The sequence below is a fragment of the Ambystoma mexicanum genome, chromosome 1p, assembly GCF_040938575.1.
Source record: "Ambystoma mexicanum isolate Mex_15411 chromosome 1p, UKY_AmexF1_1, whole genome shotgun sequence".
Lineage (NCBI taxonomy): Eukaryota > Metazoa > Chordata > Amphibia > Caudata > Ambystomatidae > Ambystoma > Ambystoma mexicanum.
Genome location: NC_090921.1, coordinates 1,504,341,286 through 1,504,359,797, shown reverse-complemented (window position 1 = coordinate 1,504,359,797; position 18,512 = coordinate 1,504,341,286). Strand labels below are relative to the sequence as shown.

Genomic DNA, 18,512 nt, shown 5'->3' with positions numbered 1-18,512 from the left:
CCCTCTTTCTAAATCTACCTGCCTCTACTCTCCGCCCTCTGCAACTAATCCAGAACAGGATGTCATGATGCCTATCCCCAGGCATCCGGACCAAGCCCATCAGCCCCGGGAAAGGCATCTAGACATTTAGTAAAACCTCAGCAGCCCCGGCTAGGGGCTATCTGGGTTCAGTCCTGGCGCGTTAGGCGCCAGGCTCATAGTAGGAATCAGTCCTGGCGCCTAAGGCGCCAGGCTCATAGTCATTACTTACCTCAGGCAGACCATGCTGCAAATGACTCCAATCCAACATGAAGCCTGAAAAGGACTATTTTTCTACGGGGACTATTTTTTAATCGGGTGTGGTTCTAGGGACTTCTTACCTGGGACTACTTTTGCAGCTATTTAAACCACACCCGACCAGCAACACAAGCTTCGCGTTATTCTGCATCCAGCAGCGTAACACTCACCGTGCCTGCAGCTTGCATACAGTCTTCTTCCACGCCTGCCACGAATCCGGAGCTCCTAAAACAAAGAGGAAAGAAAGGGACAAGGTTAGAAAACTAACTTATTTCTATTCCACACCTGATTCTGGATCCATCTTGTCTCCGGATCTGTAAAGAACATAATTTCTGCACGCACCGCACCTCCAGCTGCAGCGCGCGCAATACTCACCAGTCTTCACAGTATCCTTCGGGTCGGCGCTGTCTCCATCATTTCCTCGCCGAACTTCGGCTCCTAGGAGACAAAAGAAAACCACAAGGTGAGCTGAGGGTACCAACAAATATCATTCTTACCACCATAGACTTACCTGATTTACCACCGGAGGCATCCTTTTGTGACTCTCCATATTTTCACGTGCCGCATCTGTAAAGAGAGACAAAACAACACGTTTTCCTTGTGCAACAGTTACCGGACAGCGCCGGGTAATACAGACTCTTACCTGAGCGCCACCAGCTGCCACAAGAGCATCTTTTCACGAGCCAGCTGCAAGACAAGAAAGGAAGGGGGGAACAAGAGTGACCATCGGACATATTGAACTCTATGAACTTAATACTTACTGGTCCTCACCAGGAACCTCAGAGTCAATACTCTCCGGAACTCTCCCAAGCCTTCAAACCAGTGAAGTAACTGGAATCGACGAGCCCCTGCAAATCCACTCAGAATATAAGGTGAGATTGCTGTGAGGGCATTTCGGAGGTGATTAGTTGGGGAGGACTGTGGGGGTGCCATCACTTGAATCCACAATGGCTAAATCCATCTCTCCACTTGCAGGAGAATATTTCTACGGGTTAAGCAGACAAGATTAGGAGGGCAGATCCAGTCAGTCATAGCTGCACTACGCATCACGTGGGTGGAGACCGCAGCTGTCCGGGTCCGACCGACGCCCCTGTGGGAGCCAGTTGAGCGTAACACAGGACTGCAAGACTTGTCCTTGGCCTCAAGCCCTGGGATCGTATCTCTCCAGCTCTGAAATCTCTCCATTGGCTCCCAAGTGATTAAATTCAAAACCCTCTGCATTGTCCTCAAGGCTTTTCAAGGGCCTGGGTCCAAAAAACCTGCAGCTATCCATCTGCAAATACCTCCCCTCTTGAGCTCTTCGCTCCTCTACCGCCAACTCCCTCAGGGTCAGTCGTTTTTCAAAGAAACAAGCTGGGGGTAGATCGCTGTCTTTGGCTGGGGCCTCCCTCTGGAACAGCCTCCCTGCCACACTAAAACTTGAGGAGAACCATCTCCGGTTCCGGAAGCACCTCAAGACCTTCCTCTTTTCTTCTGCCTTAGCTCCCCCTCTCCCCTCCTGATCTGTTCTCTCTTGGCACCGTGCACCTGGCCACCCTCTGTCCTCCGGGCCCAGGTACCTGCTCAGCCTGCCACCCTCCCACACTGCCTCCAGGCCACCCCTTGCACTGGGGTCTGTATCTGCACCCATACAGCACCCCCCTTTTTTTTTCTTCCTGCACTTATCAGACCTACCCTGTCTTAAACCTAGCACTTGCAAATTGCTGGCTGCACTACCACTGTTTGTTGCCTTTAATATTTATTTATTGTTATTTATCTGTTTCTCCTCTGCTTCGCACTTTCCACTTCTCCCCCCTTTCCATGCACTTTTCCCCTCCACCTCTCCCATGCACTTGCACGTTCTTAATGTCACTGGGCCTAGTAAGATTGCTGTTTTGTTCTCCCCTGTTCCCCTCCCTTACCTTGTCGCACTCTGAAACACTTATGTACGAGCGTGATAGAAATAAAATATCAATATCAATAAGAAAATAGAAGACATGGCATTAGAAGGTCCCACTTTCTTCTAAGGGGTTCTTCTAAAGCACCTATCATGCTCTTCATAGTTCTATTAAACCTCTCTACCAACCCATTTGTCTGGGGATGGTAGGCAGTTGAGAACTTGTAAGTCACTCCGCACTTTTTCCACATGGTCTACATGTAGTGGGACATAAAATGTGATCCCTTGTCAGAGATGACTTCCTTAGGAAAACGTATCCTGGTAAAAATACCAAGTAGAGCCTTAGCAACAGCCTGAGCTGTAACAGTCCTCATAGGTATGGCTTCAGGATACCTAGTTTTAAACAAAGAACCAAAAAAGGTACCCACGCTAGTGACAGTCCTAATTTTTGTCAGTTATTTTGGTTAAATCTCCATATTAGTACAAGGTATATGCTTTCAAAGAAAGTCACATGAACAAAAACCAAAGAAAAGAGGTCCTAAGAGTACAAACAATAAATGTATTATTCAAAACATTATTCAAAAAAACATATTATTATTCAAATTACTTCTAAAACGAGTTAAAGAAAAATGTCAAGAGAAGAAAAAAACACAGAACATAGCATTCATCATATATAGCTAAGTACACCAAGGGTGGTATACTCATCGAGGAGCAATTTGGATAGTTTTCAATGAACTTAATTTGATGAAGGTATCCTCCCAGGAAAATAATTGTTCCTGTGGACTAAGTATTACCAGGGTGTATAAAAAATTACCCTGGTAGGTAGAAATAAAATCAGTCAGTCAACTTGGTTTATATGGTTATCAGCCATATGGTTATCTGCCAACGTGTATGAGAGATCAAAAAACGTGTTCCCAGGGTACTTCCAAACGAGAAGGGAACAAAACACATGGATAACACGTTTCAGCGTGCCAAAACAGGCATCAGTAGTTGGAGCCTTCCTCAGGGCATGGATTATGTGGTATAGTAGTTTCTTCCCTGAAAGAGCAGGGGGATCCGTGAGGCTACTATCCTGGGGTGTTCGATTTCTAACAGTACTTCTAGGATTAGCCAGATGTGGTGGACCTGGGCCGGAGTTCCAGTGTGTTGTGCAGGGGGTCCAGCACTGTGTGCACGGTACCAGACGGGGCTGGAGTGAAAGAGGCTTGAGTGAAGCTTGGACAGTCCAGGGTGGATTGAAAGCCGGTCCGGAGCCGGCAGCACAGATGATTCTGTGTTAGCTCAGGGCGGCGATCGTGCTGCAGGACAGCTTAATGGAGCTGAAGCGTGCAGTGAAGAAAATGTTGCCGCGTCATGCTTGGACGAGCGCCGTGAGAGTAACAGGATACCTAGTAGCATGGTCTACTACAACCAATATAAATCGATTGCCTGAAGATGTTGGAGGGTCTAAGGCAGGGGTCTCCAACCTTTACGTTAGCTAGAGCTACTTGTAATGGAGGCCAACAGTGGAGAGCTACTAGCTTGTCCGATATTAGGGTGGGGATATTTATAAACCTCAGAATTTTCACCAATATTGTTTTGGCCCAATTATTTCCCCTCTATGAACAGATGGAATAACATATGCCTTCACGATTATATTAAGAACTTCAAAAACCTCTTTGTTGCATTATTATTTATTATTAGCTGTCTCAAAAAGACAGATATTTGTTTGACTACCACACAAATATCCTGTACACTTTGTGCCCCTTCCTTTGCGTTTTATGCAGGCTTTCTACATGCTAGGCAAACTGTTTTCCAAATGTGCATTTCACACTTCCATAAAAAACACACAAGTAATTTCCAAATAGAAAAATGCTGCTTGCGTTCACTAGTTTTCATTTAAATGTTTTTTTTTGTCAGACACCATACATACTGTTATTTGTGTGCCCGACTGTGTTTTAGAACAGGTTCTATTTATAAAGTTGTTATATGCTTGTCAAACTGGCTTATCACAAATAAAGGCTTCTGTTGTGCTGTCAGCAGTTTTTGGGAAATTAAACTGTGGGTTCATGGGTGCCAACTTTTGATTTTCACTACAGAGGCAGAAATATCCCCACCTCCACCCTGAATATAAGCAAGCAACCAGCCCAACCCATACCCTGGCCAAACACATTTTATAGCACTTGTTTTAATAAGGCATTGCAAAAAGTCATAAGATTAACAACGTGTAGTTTTGACTATATAACATTTTAGCATCGGTCTGTCAACCTGCTGAGCTACCCTGGTAGGCTTCTACTGTACAGCGTGTCTATGGATGGCTTAATGTACTAAAAGTGAGTGTACCTGTTCCATGGAAGTGATTTAAAGTGAAAATGTACAGTGTGGCGTTTGGAAAGAAGCCACATGAAAGAAATTGCACCATTTTTAAAATATTATTTTGAACATTTCGAGCGGCAGTGCTACTGTGATATTTTCATTGCGTGGTCACAATGATCCTGATCCTTCCCCATCCCCTCCGACATCTCTGGCAAAGAGCTGGCTTAAGCAAGACAGTGTCGGGGGGGCGCACAAGGCCAACTGTGGTACTACAGGCGGCCTGCAAAAGCAGAAAGTGATACTGATATCTGTCAGTGAATCTACAAGTGGCTCCTTGTGGCACAGCAGCCAAGTTCCCCGCCCGCAATTGGGACGACCACGGTCCGGATCCTGAGCACAGAAAATAGCTGCAAAACACACAATTAAATAATTTAAATTAAAAAAAGTGTTTATTTTTCGTGTATCTCCAGCGCGGGCGACTGAAGAGGCTCAGGCGAGCTACTAGTCACCCGCGATCGACCGTTTGGCGACCTCTGGTCTAAGGGATCAACAATGCGATTCCTACCCTCTCAAAAGGGACTCCCACCACTGGGAGAGGCACCAAAGGTGCCACATTCTTGGCTCCACTCTTGCCAGATGTCTGACAAGTGTGACAGCTCCTACAGAATTTATCTACATCAGACCCCAACTTAGCCCAGTCGAAATATCGAGAAAGCCTTTCCTTGGTCTTCTTAAAACTTAAGCAACTAGCCAAAGGAGTCTCATGAGCTAACTGTAGGAACTGTTGTCTGATCTCTAGAGGGACTACAAGTCTTCTGTAGACCCCTGGGATAGACTCAGTTGGTTCACTGTAGAAGAGGCCATCTTCCCAGTATAACCTGTGCTTCTTTGGCTCTTGATTGATTGATTGATATTTTATTTCTATCGCGCTCATACACAAGTGTTTCAGAGCGCAACCAGGCAGGGAAAGGGAACAGGGGAGAACAAAAGCAACTATCTTACTAGGCCCAGTGACATTGAGAACGTGCAAGTGCAGGGTAGAGGGAGAAGGGGGAGAAGCGCATGGAAGGGGGAACAAAAGGAGAGTGCGGAGCGAGAAGGGAAAAAAAACTAAAATAATAAATAAAAAGGCAAAAAACAATGGGAGTGCAGCCAGCAAGTGGTAAGTGCTGGGTTTATGGCAGCAGGCCGTGTAGGTCTGAAAGTGCAGGAAGAAAAGGTGAGTGCTGTATGGGTACAGATACAGACCCCAGTGCAAGGAGTGGCCCGGAGGCAGTGCGTGAGGGTGGCATGATGAGCAGGTACTTAGGCCCAGAGGACAGAGGGTGGCCAGGTGCATGGTACCGAAGGAGAGTAGAAGGTTTTGAGGTGCTTCCGGAACCGGAGATGGATCTCCTCAAGTTTTAGAGTGGCAGGGAGGCTGTTCCAGAGGGAGGCCCCAGCCGAAGACAGAGATCTACCCCTTGCCCGTCCAGCTGGGAAGCTGCCTGTTGGCGAAGTCCTTCAAGAGTAGGACACTCTCTTTGACCTCTGCTGAAGTCTGCCCTACAGGGGCCACCTTCTGCCAGTAAAGACTGCAGCTCAGGATGGTCTTTAGGATCCAGATCTCCAACAGGGGGAATGTCTTCTTCCAGCTCTGAATCTTCAGCAGCTGATTCAACCTCTCCTGGTTCTTTCTCACACTCAGCCTCAGCTGGTGCAACAGTCACAGGTGTGACTTTGGACAGTCCTCTCTGGGATGTCCTTGTTGGAAGCACAGGAGTGCTCTCTTGCTTTTTCTTTGAGGCCTTGGGTTTCCCCCTTTGTCTCTTAATTCTTAGAAATAGCAGTTAGTAGTTGCTGTGGGCTGGGTGTTATAGTTTCTTCTGTTACATCCTCTGGAGAGTCAGTTAAGGTACTCTCTCTGGCCTTCCTTGTCTGTTCCTGTTTCTAGTTTTGAAGTCATTCCCCAACAGGACTCTCCCAGGCACCTCACTCTGCACACTAACAGGTATCTGGAGAGTCATGTTGTTGCACTGGATTAGAGCTGGTAATCATGGAAGCATTTGAACAGGGCCTCCAGCAAGCTTAGTGAGGCCGTTGGGGGCCTTGGAACATCCTCAGGTTTGAAAAAAGATTATTCATCCACCACTGTAATGCTGTCCCCAGTGTCTCTAATGGCAGGGGTCTCCTGAACATTTACAAGTACATTGTCCTTGTAATATTCTTTTGTGTTATCTGGAATTGAATTATAGACATCTAAATTCTGCTGTTCCCACAGACCCATGGACACTGAAGAAACACTGGCAGAGACTCCAATGGGGTCTTCAGCCAGTAGTTGAAAGTTTCCACTTATGTGCTTCCCCCTCTGGGAAAAAGGCTATGGAGGCAGTGTGGACCCCTGAAGGTTTACTCTTGCATCTGGGATCCCCTTTCACATGGTCAGGTGACCCACAAGCTTCTGCTGACCTCCCTCTGGTTTAGTACCAGAGGTGTCACTAGCCTGATTCTGTTTTTCTTGTGGCTTACCCTTTTTTCTGTTTGGGGCCCTCTTTTGGATTGGAGGTATTAAAATTCTTTTTGCCATCTTTCTTTTGCTGCTTCCATTCATCCTTTTTCTGAGGTGCACTAGAATCCTTGTGATTAGCCCTTTTGGCGACACACAAGTCAGCAGCTTTGGCTAGTTTCTTTGGATCAATTTCCTTAGACTCAGCCAAGTGCTGTCTCAGCTCAGGAGAGCAGGCATCAAAAATAGATTCTAACAAAAAGAAATTTCTCATTCCTTCAATTCCAATTGTTCAAGTTCCCACACCTCCATTACAGCATCAGTTGCAATCTGGGGGAAGCCTAGACAAAAGCCAAGGAATCAACTGATTCAATGTGAAACCCTGAATCCCATAGTTATATTCAAAAGGAGCTAACCAATCCAAAATATCAAGTCTCACCTCATACATACTCACAGCTTCTTTAGGCATGCCAGGTCTCTTAGGACTGGAAGACCTAGAAGACTCTGGGAGAGAACCATTTTCAAGAGAAAATGTCTTCATTTCAAGAGCATGATGCATATCAATTTCTCTGAGTTTGATTTATTGATGTTTACTTTCAGTTTGCATTTGGAGCCTTTTGAACTCTAACTCAAGTCTCATTTTTTCAAGAGAGACACATTCTGGACTCAGTACTGGACCTGGTAGGGTCCCTGTGGCTAAAGGTTGAGGCCTAAGCGCTTATTGAGGTGCAGAGGGGCTCACATCCTGAGACTCATCTAACTCTTCTTGCTCCTCAATAACATTAGAGATAGACTCTGAATCATTATCCTTCTCATCAACATTTTCCACATATGCTGAAGGAGTTGGTGTAACAGACCTACTTCTCAGACTTTGAAATTCCAACAATCTTTCAATCAATTCATTTTTCTTTCCTTTAACAGGGAGGTTCCTGACCTTACACATTTCCTTTAGTTGATATACTGTTAAAATGATCAGGGCCACCTGTCTGAAGTTATCCATATCAGGCATGATAAAATTGCTTTTTTAGTATTGCTTAGTTTTGTGAAGATTACTATTTGAACAAAAGTAAAGCAGAACTCTCAATGTAACAACGCTACACTTTATCCTCACCACCTGCCACCAGTGTTAGGCAAAGTTTGCATGCAGTACCCTCTGGGACCACTACCCACAACTATGACTGCAGGTGTAAGCACAACCGACCTTTGGTATACATCTGTACTGCACAGTTGTTGGTAGCGAGCTGAGCAGCCAGGCTTATCTCAAGAATGAATGTGATCTGTAATGATGTTACACAGAGGTCTACAATTACAAGTATTGAAATAGACTCATACTCAAGGTTTCTTGGTAAAACATGTATTCATTTATTACAAAGTCAGTTAGAAAACATTCACTAAAAGGAGGCAATCAATATCACACAAAAATATACTACAGAACTTCACACTACCTGGTTCTGAGGCATTTAAACTACTTTGAAGGAGGAGCAAAATGGCATTCAGAGCATTTGAAGTAGGAGCAAAAAGCCATAAGTTAATAAAACAAATAGTATAGTTACTCTTAAACAGTGCAAATAGTTTGAGTTCACCAGAGGAGTTGATCCACTGCAATAGGTAGGCCAAAGTCAATGGGCCAGAGTCTTGTATAGGTAAAAACGGTTCTGGTAGTTAAACGGAAAAGTCTTTGCCATGGTTCTGAGAAGTAGTTCATAGAAGAAAGATTCATATGCCGGGTCACAAGCTGACTAGGCTTGCAAGTTGCCAAACTTTCACGCACTTTCGCAGTGTGAGGTAAGTTCTCTCGGTCGGGTTTTCATAGTACCTTATATTGAAGACAAAGATGCAGCTGGAGACTTTTGTTCCTGGCAGTTCCTGCAGATCTCGCTGTTCCTGAGCCTCAGTCGTGGGACAAGAGGGAGGACATCAGGGGACTCCTGCACTGCACGGGTATTGGTCACAAAGCTGGCAAACTGGTAAATCTTTGATTCCGGTAGCTATAGTCCAGCACACAAACTGGTGTCCTTCTCCCTGGTTATTCAGTTTCCTGCAGCACTCTGAGGAAAATAAAACCAGCTCCGAGAATGGTGTACAGGTGGCTTACGAGTTGATTTGTACCACCAACTCAAAGGGAGAAATCATCCTTGAAGGGCTTCTCTGTCGAGATGAACTTGGAGATTCGGACCTGCAGCAGGGCTTCACCAGGCAAACCAACGGTCCAGTAGTTGCAGCAGCCGTCCTCTTCCAGCTTATCTTCGTTTCTTTTGTTCCAGTGGTCGACTCTGCCTTCCAAGCCAAAAGACTTGCCTTTTATTTAGTTTTCTCCCTTTCATTTCAGCCTAGCTGCCACTCACCCAGCAGGGTGGCTGTCCTTGCCGGACTGTCAGCCAGCCAATCACGCCAGAGTGCATTTGGGTCTCCTAGGAGACTAAGCACAGGGAGTTTCGGGCACCTCCCTCACTTCCTGCCCATCCCAGACACTCAGGCGCCAGAGGCGGCCTTCAGTCCTGAAACACTTGTGTACGAGCGCGATACAAATAAAATATCATATCAAATATCATGATGCCTGCCAAAGGCATAGGAACAAAGGGACCAAACCTAGTTTGGCGCACAGAAACAAACTCTAGAAGGACCTTTCCAAAAAGAAATGGCAAAAAAAGAAGATCGGGACCCGTTTAAACAAAGGAGGTTCTGGCGCCATTTTGAAAAACATGGCTCCCGCGATTTAACGTTACCGGTGTTCGCGGTCAGGAAAAATCATGGTAGTTTGTTGTAAAACCACTGATACCAGCCATTTCAAGAGGAAAGGGTAGCATTGGATTGCTACATGAGTTTCTAGACATGGGGGATACTAGGTAACCCCTCCACCACTCTATTGTAAGATAGGGTGTGCTGGGTCTAGGAATTTAAAAAGACTAGTAAAGTCAATTTAACTTTACTTTCTCTGGAAAACAGTAGTTTATCCCAGAGAAGGTATTTAAACCTTGGGACAGCCTAAAAGGCTTCCCTGTGTCACTGCACAGAGGGTGCTGTGTGACACACATGAACAGATGATGCCTATGGAGTTGTGTAAAACTCCACAATCTAAGAACACAAGACACATCAAAATACATGCGAGAGTGGGAAAAAAGGGTCACACTCTTTCCAGGTAAAAAAATCAAGTCCTCAAAATCCAGCAAAGTTGCTCGGGGTCTCTAAGGTGAAGGGAATTAGTACATTTATGAGAATTCTCCCTAACACTCGTCCCCCCCCAGACTAAGGGACAGGAGGATTTAATCCACCCCTGGATGAATCTCCTTACTCTAGTCGGTCATTCATTCTGGAGAGACCATCAGCAATTTGGTAATTACATCCTGACCTGTGATCAATGGTAAAATCAAACCCCTGTAGGCTGATTGACAATCTTAACAATTTGGGATTTTCCCCTTTCATCTGCATTAACCATCTCAAGGGTGGGTGGTCTGTCTGAATCACAAAAGTAGATCCATACAAGTATGGTCTAAACTTCTTCAGAGACCACACAATGGCAAAACGCTCATGTTCTATTGTTGCCCACCTTGTCTTAGGTTCCTTCAGCTTCCTGCTGAGGAAACAGATTGGGTGTTCCCTACCTTTCTCCTCCAGCTGACTCAGAACCGCACCTATGCCTGTATTGGAAGCATCTGTTTGCACAATGAAGGTTTGGCTGTAGTCAGGAGCTCTTAAGACTGGAGCTTGACAAGGGCTTTCTTAAGTCCTTCAAATGCCTTAGTGCACTCCTCATTCCACCTGACCTTTTTGGGGAATCTGGGTTAGGAGACCACATTCAAGGGAGAAGCTACGGACCCATAGTTCTCTATGAAGTTCCTATAATAACCAGTGAGAGCTAAGAAGGCTCTCACTTGGGTTTGAGTAGTGGGGGTGGCCCATTCTTGTACAGCTTGTACTTTGCTAGGCAATGGCCTTATTTCACCTCCTCCTTCCTCATGTCCAAGGTAGACCACTTTTCTCTGGCCAATCGGACATTTACTTACCTTTATGGTCCGATGGGCCTGCTCAAGAGCCTGGAATAAATATCCTAAAACATCAACATGTTCTTTCCAAGTACGCCTGAACACTGCAATGTCATCCAAGTATGCCATGCAGAAGTCCTCCATCCCATTCAGAACTTGCTTAACCATCCTCTGGAATGTAGCAGGTGTATTCTTTAATCCAAAAGGCATTACCGTAAACTGGTAGAGGCCTGCTGGGGTTGAAAATGCAGTTTTCTCCTTGGCATGGTCTGTCAGAGCTATTTGCCAATAGCCTGATGTTAGATCAAATGTACTGAGGTACTTGGTTGAACCAAGTTTGTCTACCAGGTCATCTGTCCTAGGTAAAGGATGGGCATCAGTTTTCATGACTGCATTTAGAGCTTTATCGTCCACATAGAATCTCAACTCTTTGGATCCTGCCTTTGGCACTAGTACAACTGGACTAGACCATGGACTTGTAGATGGCTCTATCACCCCGAGATAAAGTATCTTGTTGACCTCTTACTTTATGTGGGTTATTACATGGTCTGACATACTGTAACTTCTGCTTTTAACAGGTAAACAGTCACCAGTGAGAATATCATGCTGGTCCCAAGGGGTCAAGCCTGGTGATAGTGAAAACAGTGGGGCAAATTTATTCAACAGAGATTTGCGCTCCTCCTTTTGTTCCAGAGTCAGATTGGAAGAGAGATTAACTCCTTCTATCTTCCCATCTAAAGGTTGTCCCCTGAGTAAGTCAGGTAGAGGTTCACCCTCCTCCTCTTCCTGAGCAGAAGCTAGAAGCAAAGCTCCCACTTCTGGGACCTCCTTAGGATTGCCTAAGTCCACCAAATAATAGACCTCTCCAAGTTTTCCCACAACCGTGACGGGTTCAATCCATTTGTCCTGTAAGGCCCTTTGCCTTGTAGGTACCATAACTAGAAATTCCTGGTCTTCAGTAAACTCAACCATTTTGGCCTTCTCGTAATGCCAATGCTTCACCAGAGCCTGACCTGCTTTCAAGTTATCAGATGCTTCTGTCATCATGTGTATCATTCTCGTCCGTAGACCAAGCACATAGTCAGTGACTCTCACTGGCTTGGGGGAAGGAGCACTCTCCAACCCCTCCTTAATTTGGGCCAAGGGGCCTTTAACTGGATGACCATAGAGAAGCTCAAGGGGACTAAATCCATCTCCCTCCTGAGGGACTTCTCTATAAACTCATTTTCTGGCTGCTCTCTGCCACCTCCTCTCCCTCTCATCTCTGATTGCCTAACTGCCATTCAAGATTGGTGTTCCGCCAATGATCTTTGTCTGAATGCCAGCAAGACGGAGTTGCTCCTCCTCATCACACCTTCACCATCCTTTCCTCTCACTCTCTGGCCGGCCTCCCTTGGACCTCCTCCTTCCCCCACCTGCAAGGCTAAGAACCTCTGGGTTATCTTTGACTCCACCCTTTCCTTCTCCGCCCACATCTCTGAGGTCTCTAAAAAGTCAAATTTCCTCCTGCACTTCCTCAGAGGTACTCTGCCTTTCCTCTCCTTCCCCCAGAAGCTCATGGTATCCCAAGCTCTGGTTCTCTCTAGATTGGACTATTGTAACACCCTCTTTCTAACTCTACCTGCCTCTACTCTCCGCCTTCTGAAACTAATCCAGAACAGGACTGAGAGACTTGTCCTTGGCCTCAAGCCCTGGGATCGTATGTCTCCAACTCTGAAATCTCTCCATTGGCTCCCAAGTGATTAAATTCAAAACCCTCTGCATTGTCCACAAGGCTTTCCGGGGCCTGGGTCCAAAAAACCTTCAGCTATCCCTCTGCAAATACCTCCCCTCTTGAGCTCTTTGCTCCTCTACCTCCAACTTCCTCAGGGTCAGTCGTTTTTCAAAGAAACAAACGTGGGGTAGATCTCTATCTTTGGCTGGGGCCTCCCTCTGGAACAGCCTCCCTGCCACTCTAAAACTTGAGGAGAACCATCTCCGGTTCCGGAAGCACCTCAAGACCTTCCTCTTTTCTTCTGCCTTACCTCCCCCTCTCCCCTGCTGATCTGTTCTTTCTTGGCACCCTGCATCTGGCTACCCTCTGTCCTCCGGGCCCAAGTACCTGTTCAGCCTGCCACCCTCCCACACTGCCTCCAGGCCACCCCTTGCACTGGGGTCTGTATCTGTACCCATACAGCACCCCCTTTTTCTTCCTGCACTTATCAGACCTACCCTGTCTGCTGCCTTAAACCTAGCACTTGCAAATTGCTGGCTGCACTACCACTGTTTGTTGCCTTTAATATTTATTTATTGTTATTTATCTGCTTCGCACTTTCCACTTCTCCCCACTTCTATGCATTTTTCCCCTCCCCCTCTCCCATGCACTTGCGCGTTCTTAATGTCACCAGGCCTAGTAAGATTGCTGTTTTGTTCTCCCCTGTTCCCCTCCCTTGCCTTATCGCGCTCTGAAGCACTTGTGTACGAGCGCGATAGAAATAAAATATCAATATCAATAAGCAAATAGAAGGCATGCATTAGAAGGTCCCACTTTTTTCCAAGGCGTTCTTCTAAAGCACCTATCATGCTCTTCATAGTTCTATTAAACCTCTCTACCAATCCATTCGTCTGGGGATGGTAGGCAGTTGAGAACTTGTAAGTCACTCTGCAGTTTTCCCACATGGTCTACATGTAGTGGGACATAAAAACTGATCCCCTGTCAGAGATGACTTCCTTAGGAAAACATATCCTGGTAGAAATACCAAGTAGGGCCTTAGCAACAGCCTGAGCTGTAACAGTCCTCATAGGTATGGCTTCAGAATACCGAGTAGCATGGTCTACTACAACCAATATAAATCGATTGCCTGAAGATGTTGGAGGGTCTAAGGGATCAACAATGTCAATTCCTACCCTCTCAAAAGGGACTCCCACCACTGGGAGAGGCACCAAAGGTGCCACATTCTTGGCTCCACTCTTGCCAGATGTCTGACAAGTGTGACAGCTCCTACAGAATGTATCTACATGAGACCCCAACTTAGGCCAAGAGAAATATAGAGAAAGCCTTTTCTTGGTCTTCTTAAAACTTAAGGAACCAGCCAAAGGAATCTAATGAGCTAACTGTAGGAACTGTTGTCGGATCTCTAGAGGGACTACAAGTCTTCTGTAGACCCCTGGGATAGACTCAGTTGGTTCACTGTAGAACCTGTTTTTCTCTGGCTCTTGCCCGTCCAGCTGGGAAGCTGCCTGTTGGCGAAGTCCTTCAAGAGTAGGACACTCTCTTTGACCTCTGCTGATGTCTGCCCTATAGGGGCCACCTTCTGGCAGTAAAAACTGCAGCTCAGGATGGTCTTTAGGATCCAGATCTCCAACAGGGGAAGGTCTTCTTCCAGCTCTGAATCTTCAGCAGCTGATTCAACCTCTCCTGATTGTTTCTCACACTCAGCCTCAGCTGGTGGAATAGTCACGGGTGTGACTTTGGACAGTCATCTTTGGGATGTCCTTGTTGGAAGCACAGGAGTGCTCTCTTGCTTTTTCTTTGAAACCTTGGGTTTCCCCTTTGTCTCTTTCTTCTTAGAAATAGCAGTTAGTAGTTCCTGTGGGCTGGGTGTTATAGTTTCTTCTGTAACATCCTCTGGAGAGTCAGTTAAGGTACTCTCTCTGACCTTCCTTGTCTGTTCCTGTTTCTAGTTTTTAAGTCATTCCCCAACAGGACTCTCCCAGGCACCTCACTCTGCACACTAACAGCTATCTTGACAGTCATGTTATTGCACTGGTTTAGAGCTGGTAATCATGGAAGCATTTGAACATGGCCTCCAGCAAGCTTACTGAGGCCGTTAGGTGCCTTAGCAACATCCCCAGGTTTGAAAAAAGATTCATCCACCACTGTAATGCTGTCACCAGTGTCTCTAATGGCAGGGGTCTCCTGAACATTTACAAGTACACTGTCCTTGTAATATTCTTGTGTTATCCGGAATTGAATTATAGACATCTAAATTCTGCTGTTTCCTCAGACCCAGGGACACTAATGAAACACTGGCAGAGACTCCAATGTGGTCTTCAGCCAGTAGTTGAAAGTTTCCACTTGCCATATGTACTCCCCCCTCTGGGAAAAAAAGGCTAAGGAGGCATTGTGGATCCCTGGAGGTTTACTCTTGCATCTGGGATCCCCTTTCACATGGTCATGTGACCCACAAGCTTCTGCTGACCTCCCTCTGGTTTAGTACCATAGGTTTCACAAGCTTGATTTGGTTTCCCTTGTGGCTTACCCTTTCTTCTGTTTGGGGCCCTCTTTTGGATTGGAGGTATTAGAATTCTCTTTGCCATCTTTCTTTTGCTGCTTCCATTCATGCTTTTTCTGAGTTGCACCAGAATCCTTGTGAGTAGCCCTGTTGGCGACACACAAGTCAGCAGCTTTGGCTAGTTTCTTGGGATCAATTTTCTTAGACTCAGCCAAGTGCGGTCTCGGCTCAGGAGAGCAGGCATCAAAAATAGATTCTAACAAAAATAAATTTCTCATTCCTTCAAAAGTGTTACCCTTTACCAAACCATCTAAATTCTTCAAACATTCACACACCCAGGTAGCCCAAGGGGTACCATCATGCTTTTTGAGGGTCATAAACCTCCTTTGGTAATGGGAAGGAGTTTTCCCAAGTCTAGCTATCAAAGCTATCTTCACATTTTCATACTCCAATTTTTCAAGTTCCCACACCTCCATTACAGCATCAGTTGCAATCTGGGGAAGCCTAGACAAAAGCCAAGGAATCAACTGATTCAATGTGAAACCCTGAATCCCATAGTTATATTCAAAAGGAGCTAACCAATCCAAAATATCAAGTCTCACCTCATACATACTCACAGCTTATCTTGCAAGGTATCTTAGGACTGGAAGCCCTAGAAGATTCTGGGAGAGAACCATTTTCAAGAGAAAATATCTTAATTTCAAGAGCATGATGTATATCAATTTCTTTGAGTTTGATTTCTTGATGTTTACTTTCAGTTTGCATTTGGAGCCTTTTGAACTCTAACTCAAGTCTCATTTTTTCAAGAGAGACACATTCTGGACTCAGTACTGGACCTGGTAGGGTCCCTGTGGCTAAAGGTTGAGGCCTAAGCGCTTATTGAGGTGCAGAGGGGCTCACATCCTGAGACTCATCTAACTCTTCTTGCTCCTCAATAACATTAGAGATAGACTCTGAATCATTATCCTTCTCATCAACATTTTCCACATATGCTGAAGGAGTTGGTGTAACAGACCTACTTCTCAGACTTTGAAATTCCAACAATCTTTCAATCAATTCATTTTTCTTTCCTTTAACAGGGAGGTTCCTGACCTTACACATTTCCTTTAGTTGATATACTGTTAAAATGATCAGGGCCACCTGTCTGAAGTTATCCATATCAGGCATGATAAAATTGCTTTTTTAGTATTGCTTAGTTTTGTGAAGATTACTATTTGAACAAAAGTAAAGCAAAACTCTCAATGTAACATCGCTACACTTTATGCTCACCACCTGCCACCAGTTTTAGGCAAACTTTGCATGCAGTACCCTCTGGGACCACTACCCACAACTATGACTACAGGTGTAAGCAACCTTTGGTATAAATCTGTACCACACAGTTGTTGGTAGCGAGCTGAGCAGCCAGGCTTATCTCAAGAATGAATGTGAGCTGTAATGATGTTACGCAGAGGTCTACAATTACAAGTATTGAAATAGACTCATACTCAAGGTTTCTTGGTAAAACATGTATTCATTTATTACAAAGTCAGTTAGAAAACATTCACTAAAAGGAGGCAATCAATATCACACAAAAATATACTACAGAACTTCACACTACCTGGTTCTGAGGCATTTAAACTACTTTGAAGGAGGAGCAAAATGGCATTCAGAGCATTTGAAGTAGGAGCAAAAAGCCATAAGTTAATAAAACAAATAGTATAGTTACTCTTAAACAGTGCAAATAGTTTGAGTTCACCAGAGGAGTTGATCCACTGCAATAGGTAGGCCAAAGTCAATGGGCCAGAGTCTTGTATAGGTAAAAACGGTTCTGGTAGTTAAACGGAAAAGTCTTTGCCATGGTTCTGAGAAGTAGTTCATAGAAGAAAGATTCATATGCCGGGTCACAAGCTGACTAGGCTTGCAAGTTGCCAAACTTTCACGCACTTTCGCAGTGAGAGGTAAGTTCTCTCGGTCGGGTTTTCATAGTACCTTATATTGAAGACAAAGATGCAGCTGGAGACTTTTGTTCCTGGCAGTTCCTGCAGATCTCGCTGTTCCTGAGCCTCAGTCGTGGGACAAGAGGGAGGACATCAGGGGACTCCTGCACTGCACGGGTATTGGTCACAAAGCTGGCAAACTGGTAAATCTTTGATTCCGGTAGCTATAGTCCAGCACACAAACTGGTGTCCTTCTCCCTGGTTATTCAGTTTCCTGCAGCACTCTGAGGAAAATAAAACCAGCTCCGAGAATGGTGTACAGGTGGCTTACGAGTTGATTTGTACCACCAACTCAAAGGGAGAAATCATCCTTGAAGGGCTTCTCTGTCGAGATGAACTTGGAGATTCGGACCTGCAGCAGGGCTTCACCAGGCAAACCAACGGTCCAGTAGTTGCAGCAGCCGTCCTCTTCCAGCTTATCTTCGTTTCTTTTGTTCCAGTGGTCGACTCTGCCTTCCAAGCCAAAAGACTTGCCTTTTATTTAGTTTTCTCCCTTTCATTTCAGCCTAGCTGCCACTCACCCAGCAGGGTGGCTGTCCTTGCCGGACTGTCAGCCAGCCAATCACGCCAGAGTGCATTTGGGTCTCCTAGGAGACTAAGCACAGGGAGTTTCGGGCACCTCCCTCACTTCCTACCCATCCCAGACACTCAGGCGCCAGAGGCGGCCTTCAGTCCTGAAACACTTGTGTACGAGCGCGATACAAATAAAATATCATATCAAATATCATGATGCCTGCCAAAGGCATAGGAACAAAGGGACCAAACCTAGTTTGGCGCACAGAAACAAACTCTAGAAGGACCTTTCCAAAAAGAAATGGCAAAAAAAGAAGATCGGGACCCGTTTAAACAAAGGAGGCTCTGGCGCCATTTTGAAAAACATGGCTCCCGCGATTTAACGTTACCGGTGTTCGCGGTCAGGAAAAATCATGGTAGTTTGTTGTAAAACCACTGATACCAGCCATTTCAAGAGGAAAGGGTAGCATTGGATTGCTACATGAGTTTCTAGACATAGGGGATACTAGGTAACCCCTCCACCACTCTATTGTAAGATAGGGTGTGCTGGGTCTAGGAATTTAAAAAGACTAGTAAAGTCAATTTAACTTTACTTTCTCTGGAAAACAGTAGTTTATCCCAGAGAAGGTATTTAAACCTTGGGACAGCCTAAAAGGCTTCCCTGTGTCACTGCACAGAGGGTGCTGTGTGACACACATGAACAGATGATGCCTATGGAGTTGTGTAAAACTCCACAATCTAAGAACACAAGACACATCAAAATACATGCGAGAGTGGGAAAAAAGGGTCACACTCTTTCCAGGTAAAAAAATCAAGTCCTCAAAATCCAGCAAAGTTGCTCGGGGTCTCTAAGGTGAAGGGAATTAGTACATTTATGAGAATTCTCCCTAACAC

At 45.4% G+C, this 18,512-nt stretch overlaps 1 protein-coding gene across 1 annotated transcript in view; it reads right to left on the bottom strand.

The window, feature by feature from the left end:
- Positions 1 to 18,512, bottom strand: part of LOC138563623 (uncharacterized) — a 42,170-nt gene that overhangs the window by 17,525 nt on the left and 6,133 nt on the right. The window contains exons 3-9 of the mRNA XM_069642858.1: positions 16,030 to 16,156; positions 15,157 to 15,356; positions 7,675 to 7,801; positions 6,956 to 7,155; positions 2,484 to 2,545; positions 652 to 714; positions 447 to 501 (exon numbers count right to left, since the gene is read on the bottom strand). Of these exons, the coding sequence (XP_069498959.1) occupies positions 447 to 501; positions 652 to 714; positions 2,484 to 2,545; positions 6,956 to 7,155; positions 7,675 to 7,801; positions 15,157 to 15,356; positions 16,030 to 16,156 (834 nt within the window). The remainder of the gene's footprint in view (positions 1 to 446; positions 502 to 651; positions 715 to 2,483; positions 2,546 to 6,955; positions 7,156 to 7,674; positions 7,802 to 15,156; positions 15,357 to 16,029; positions 16,157 to 18,512) is intronic.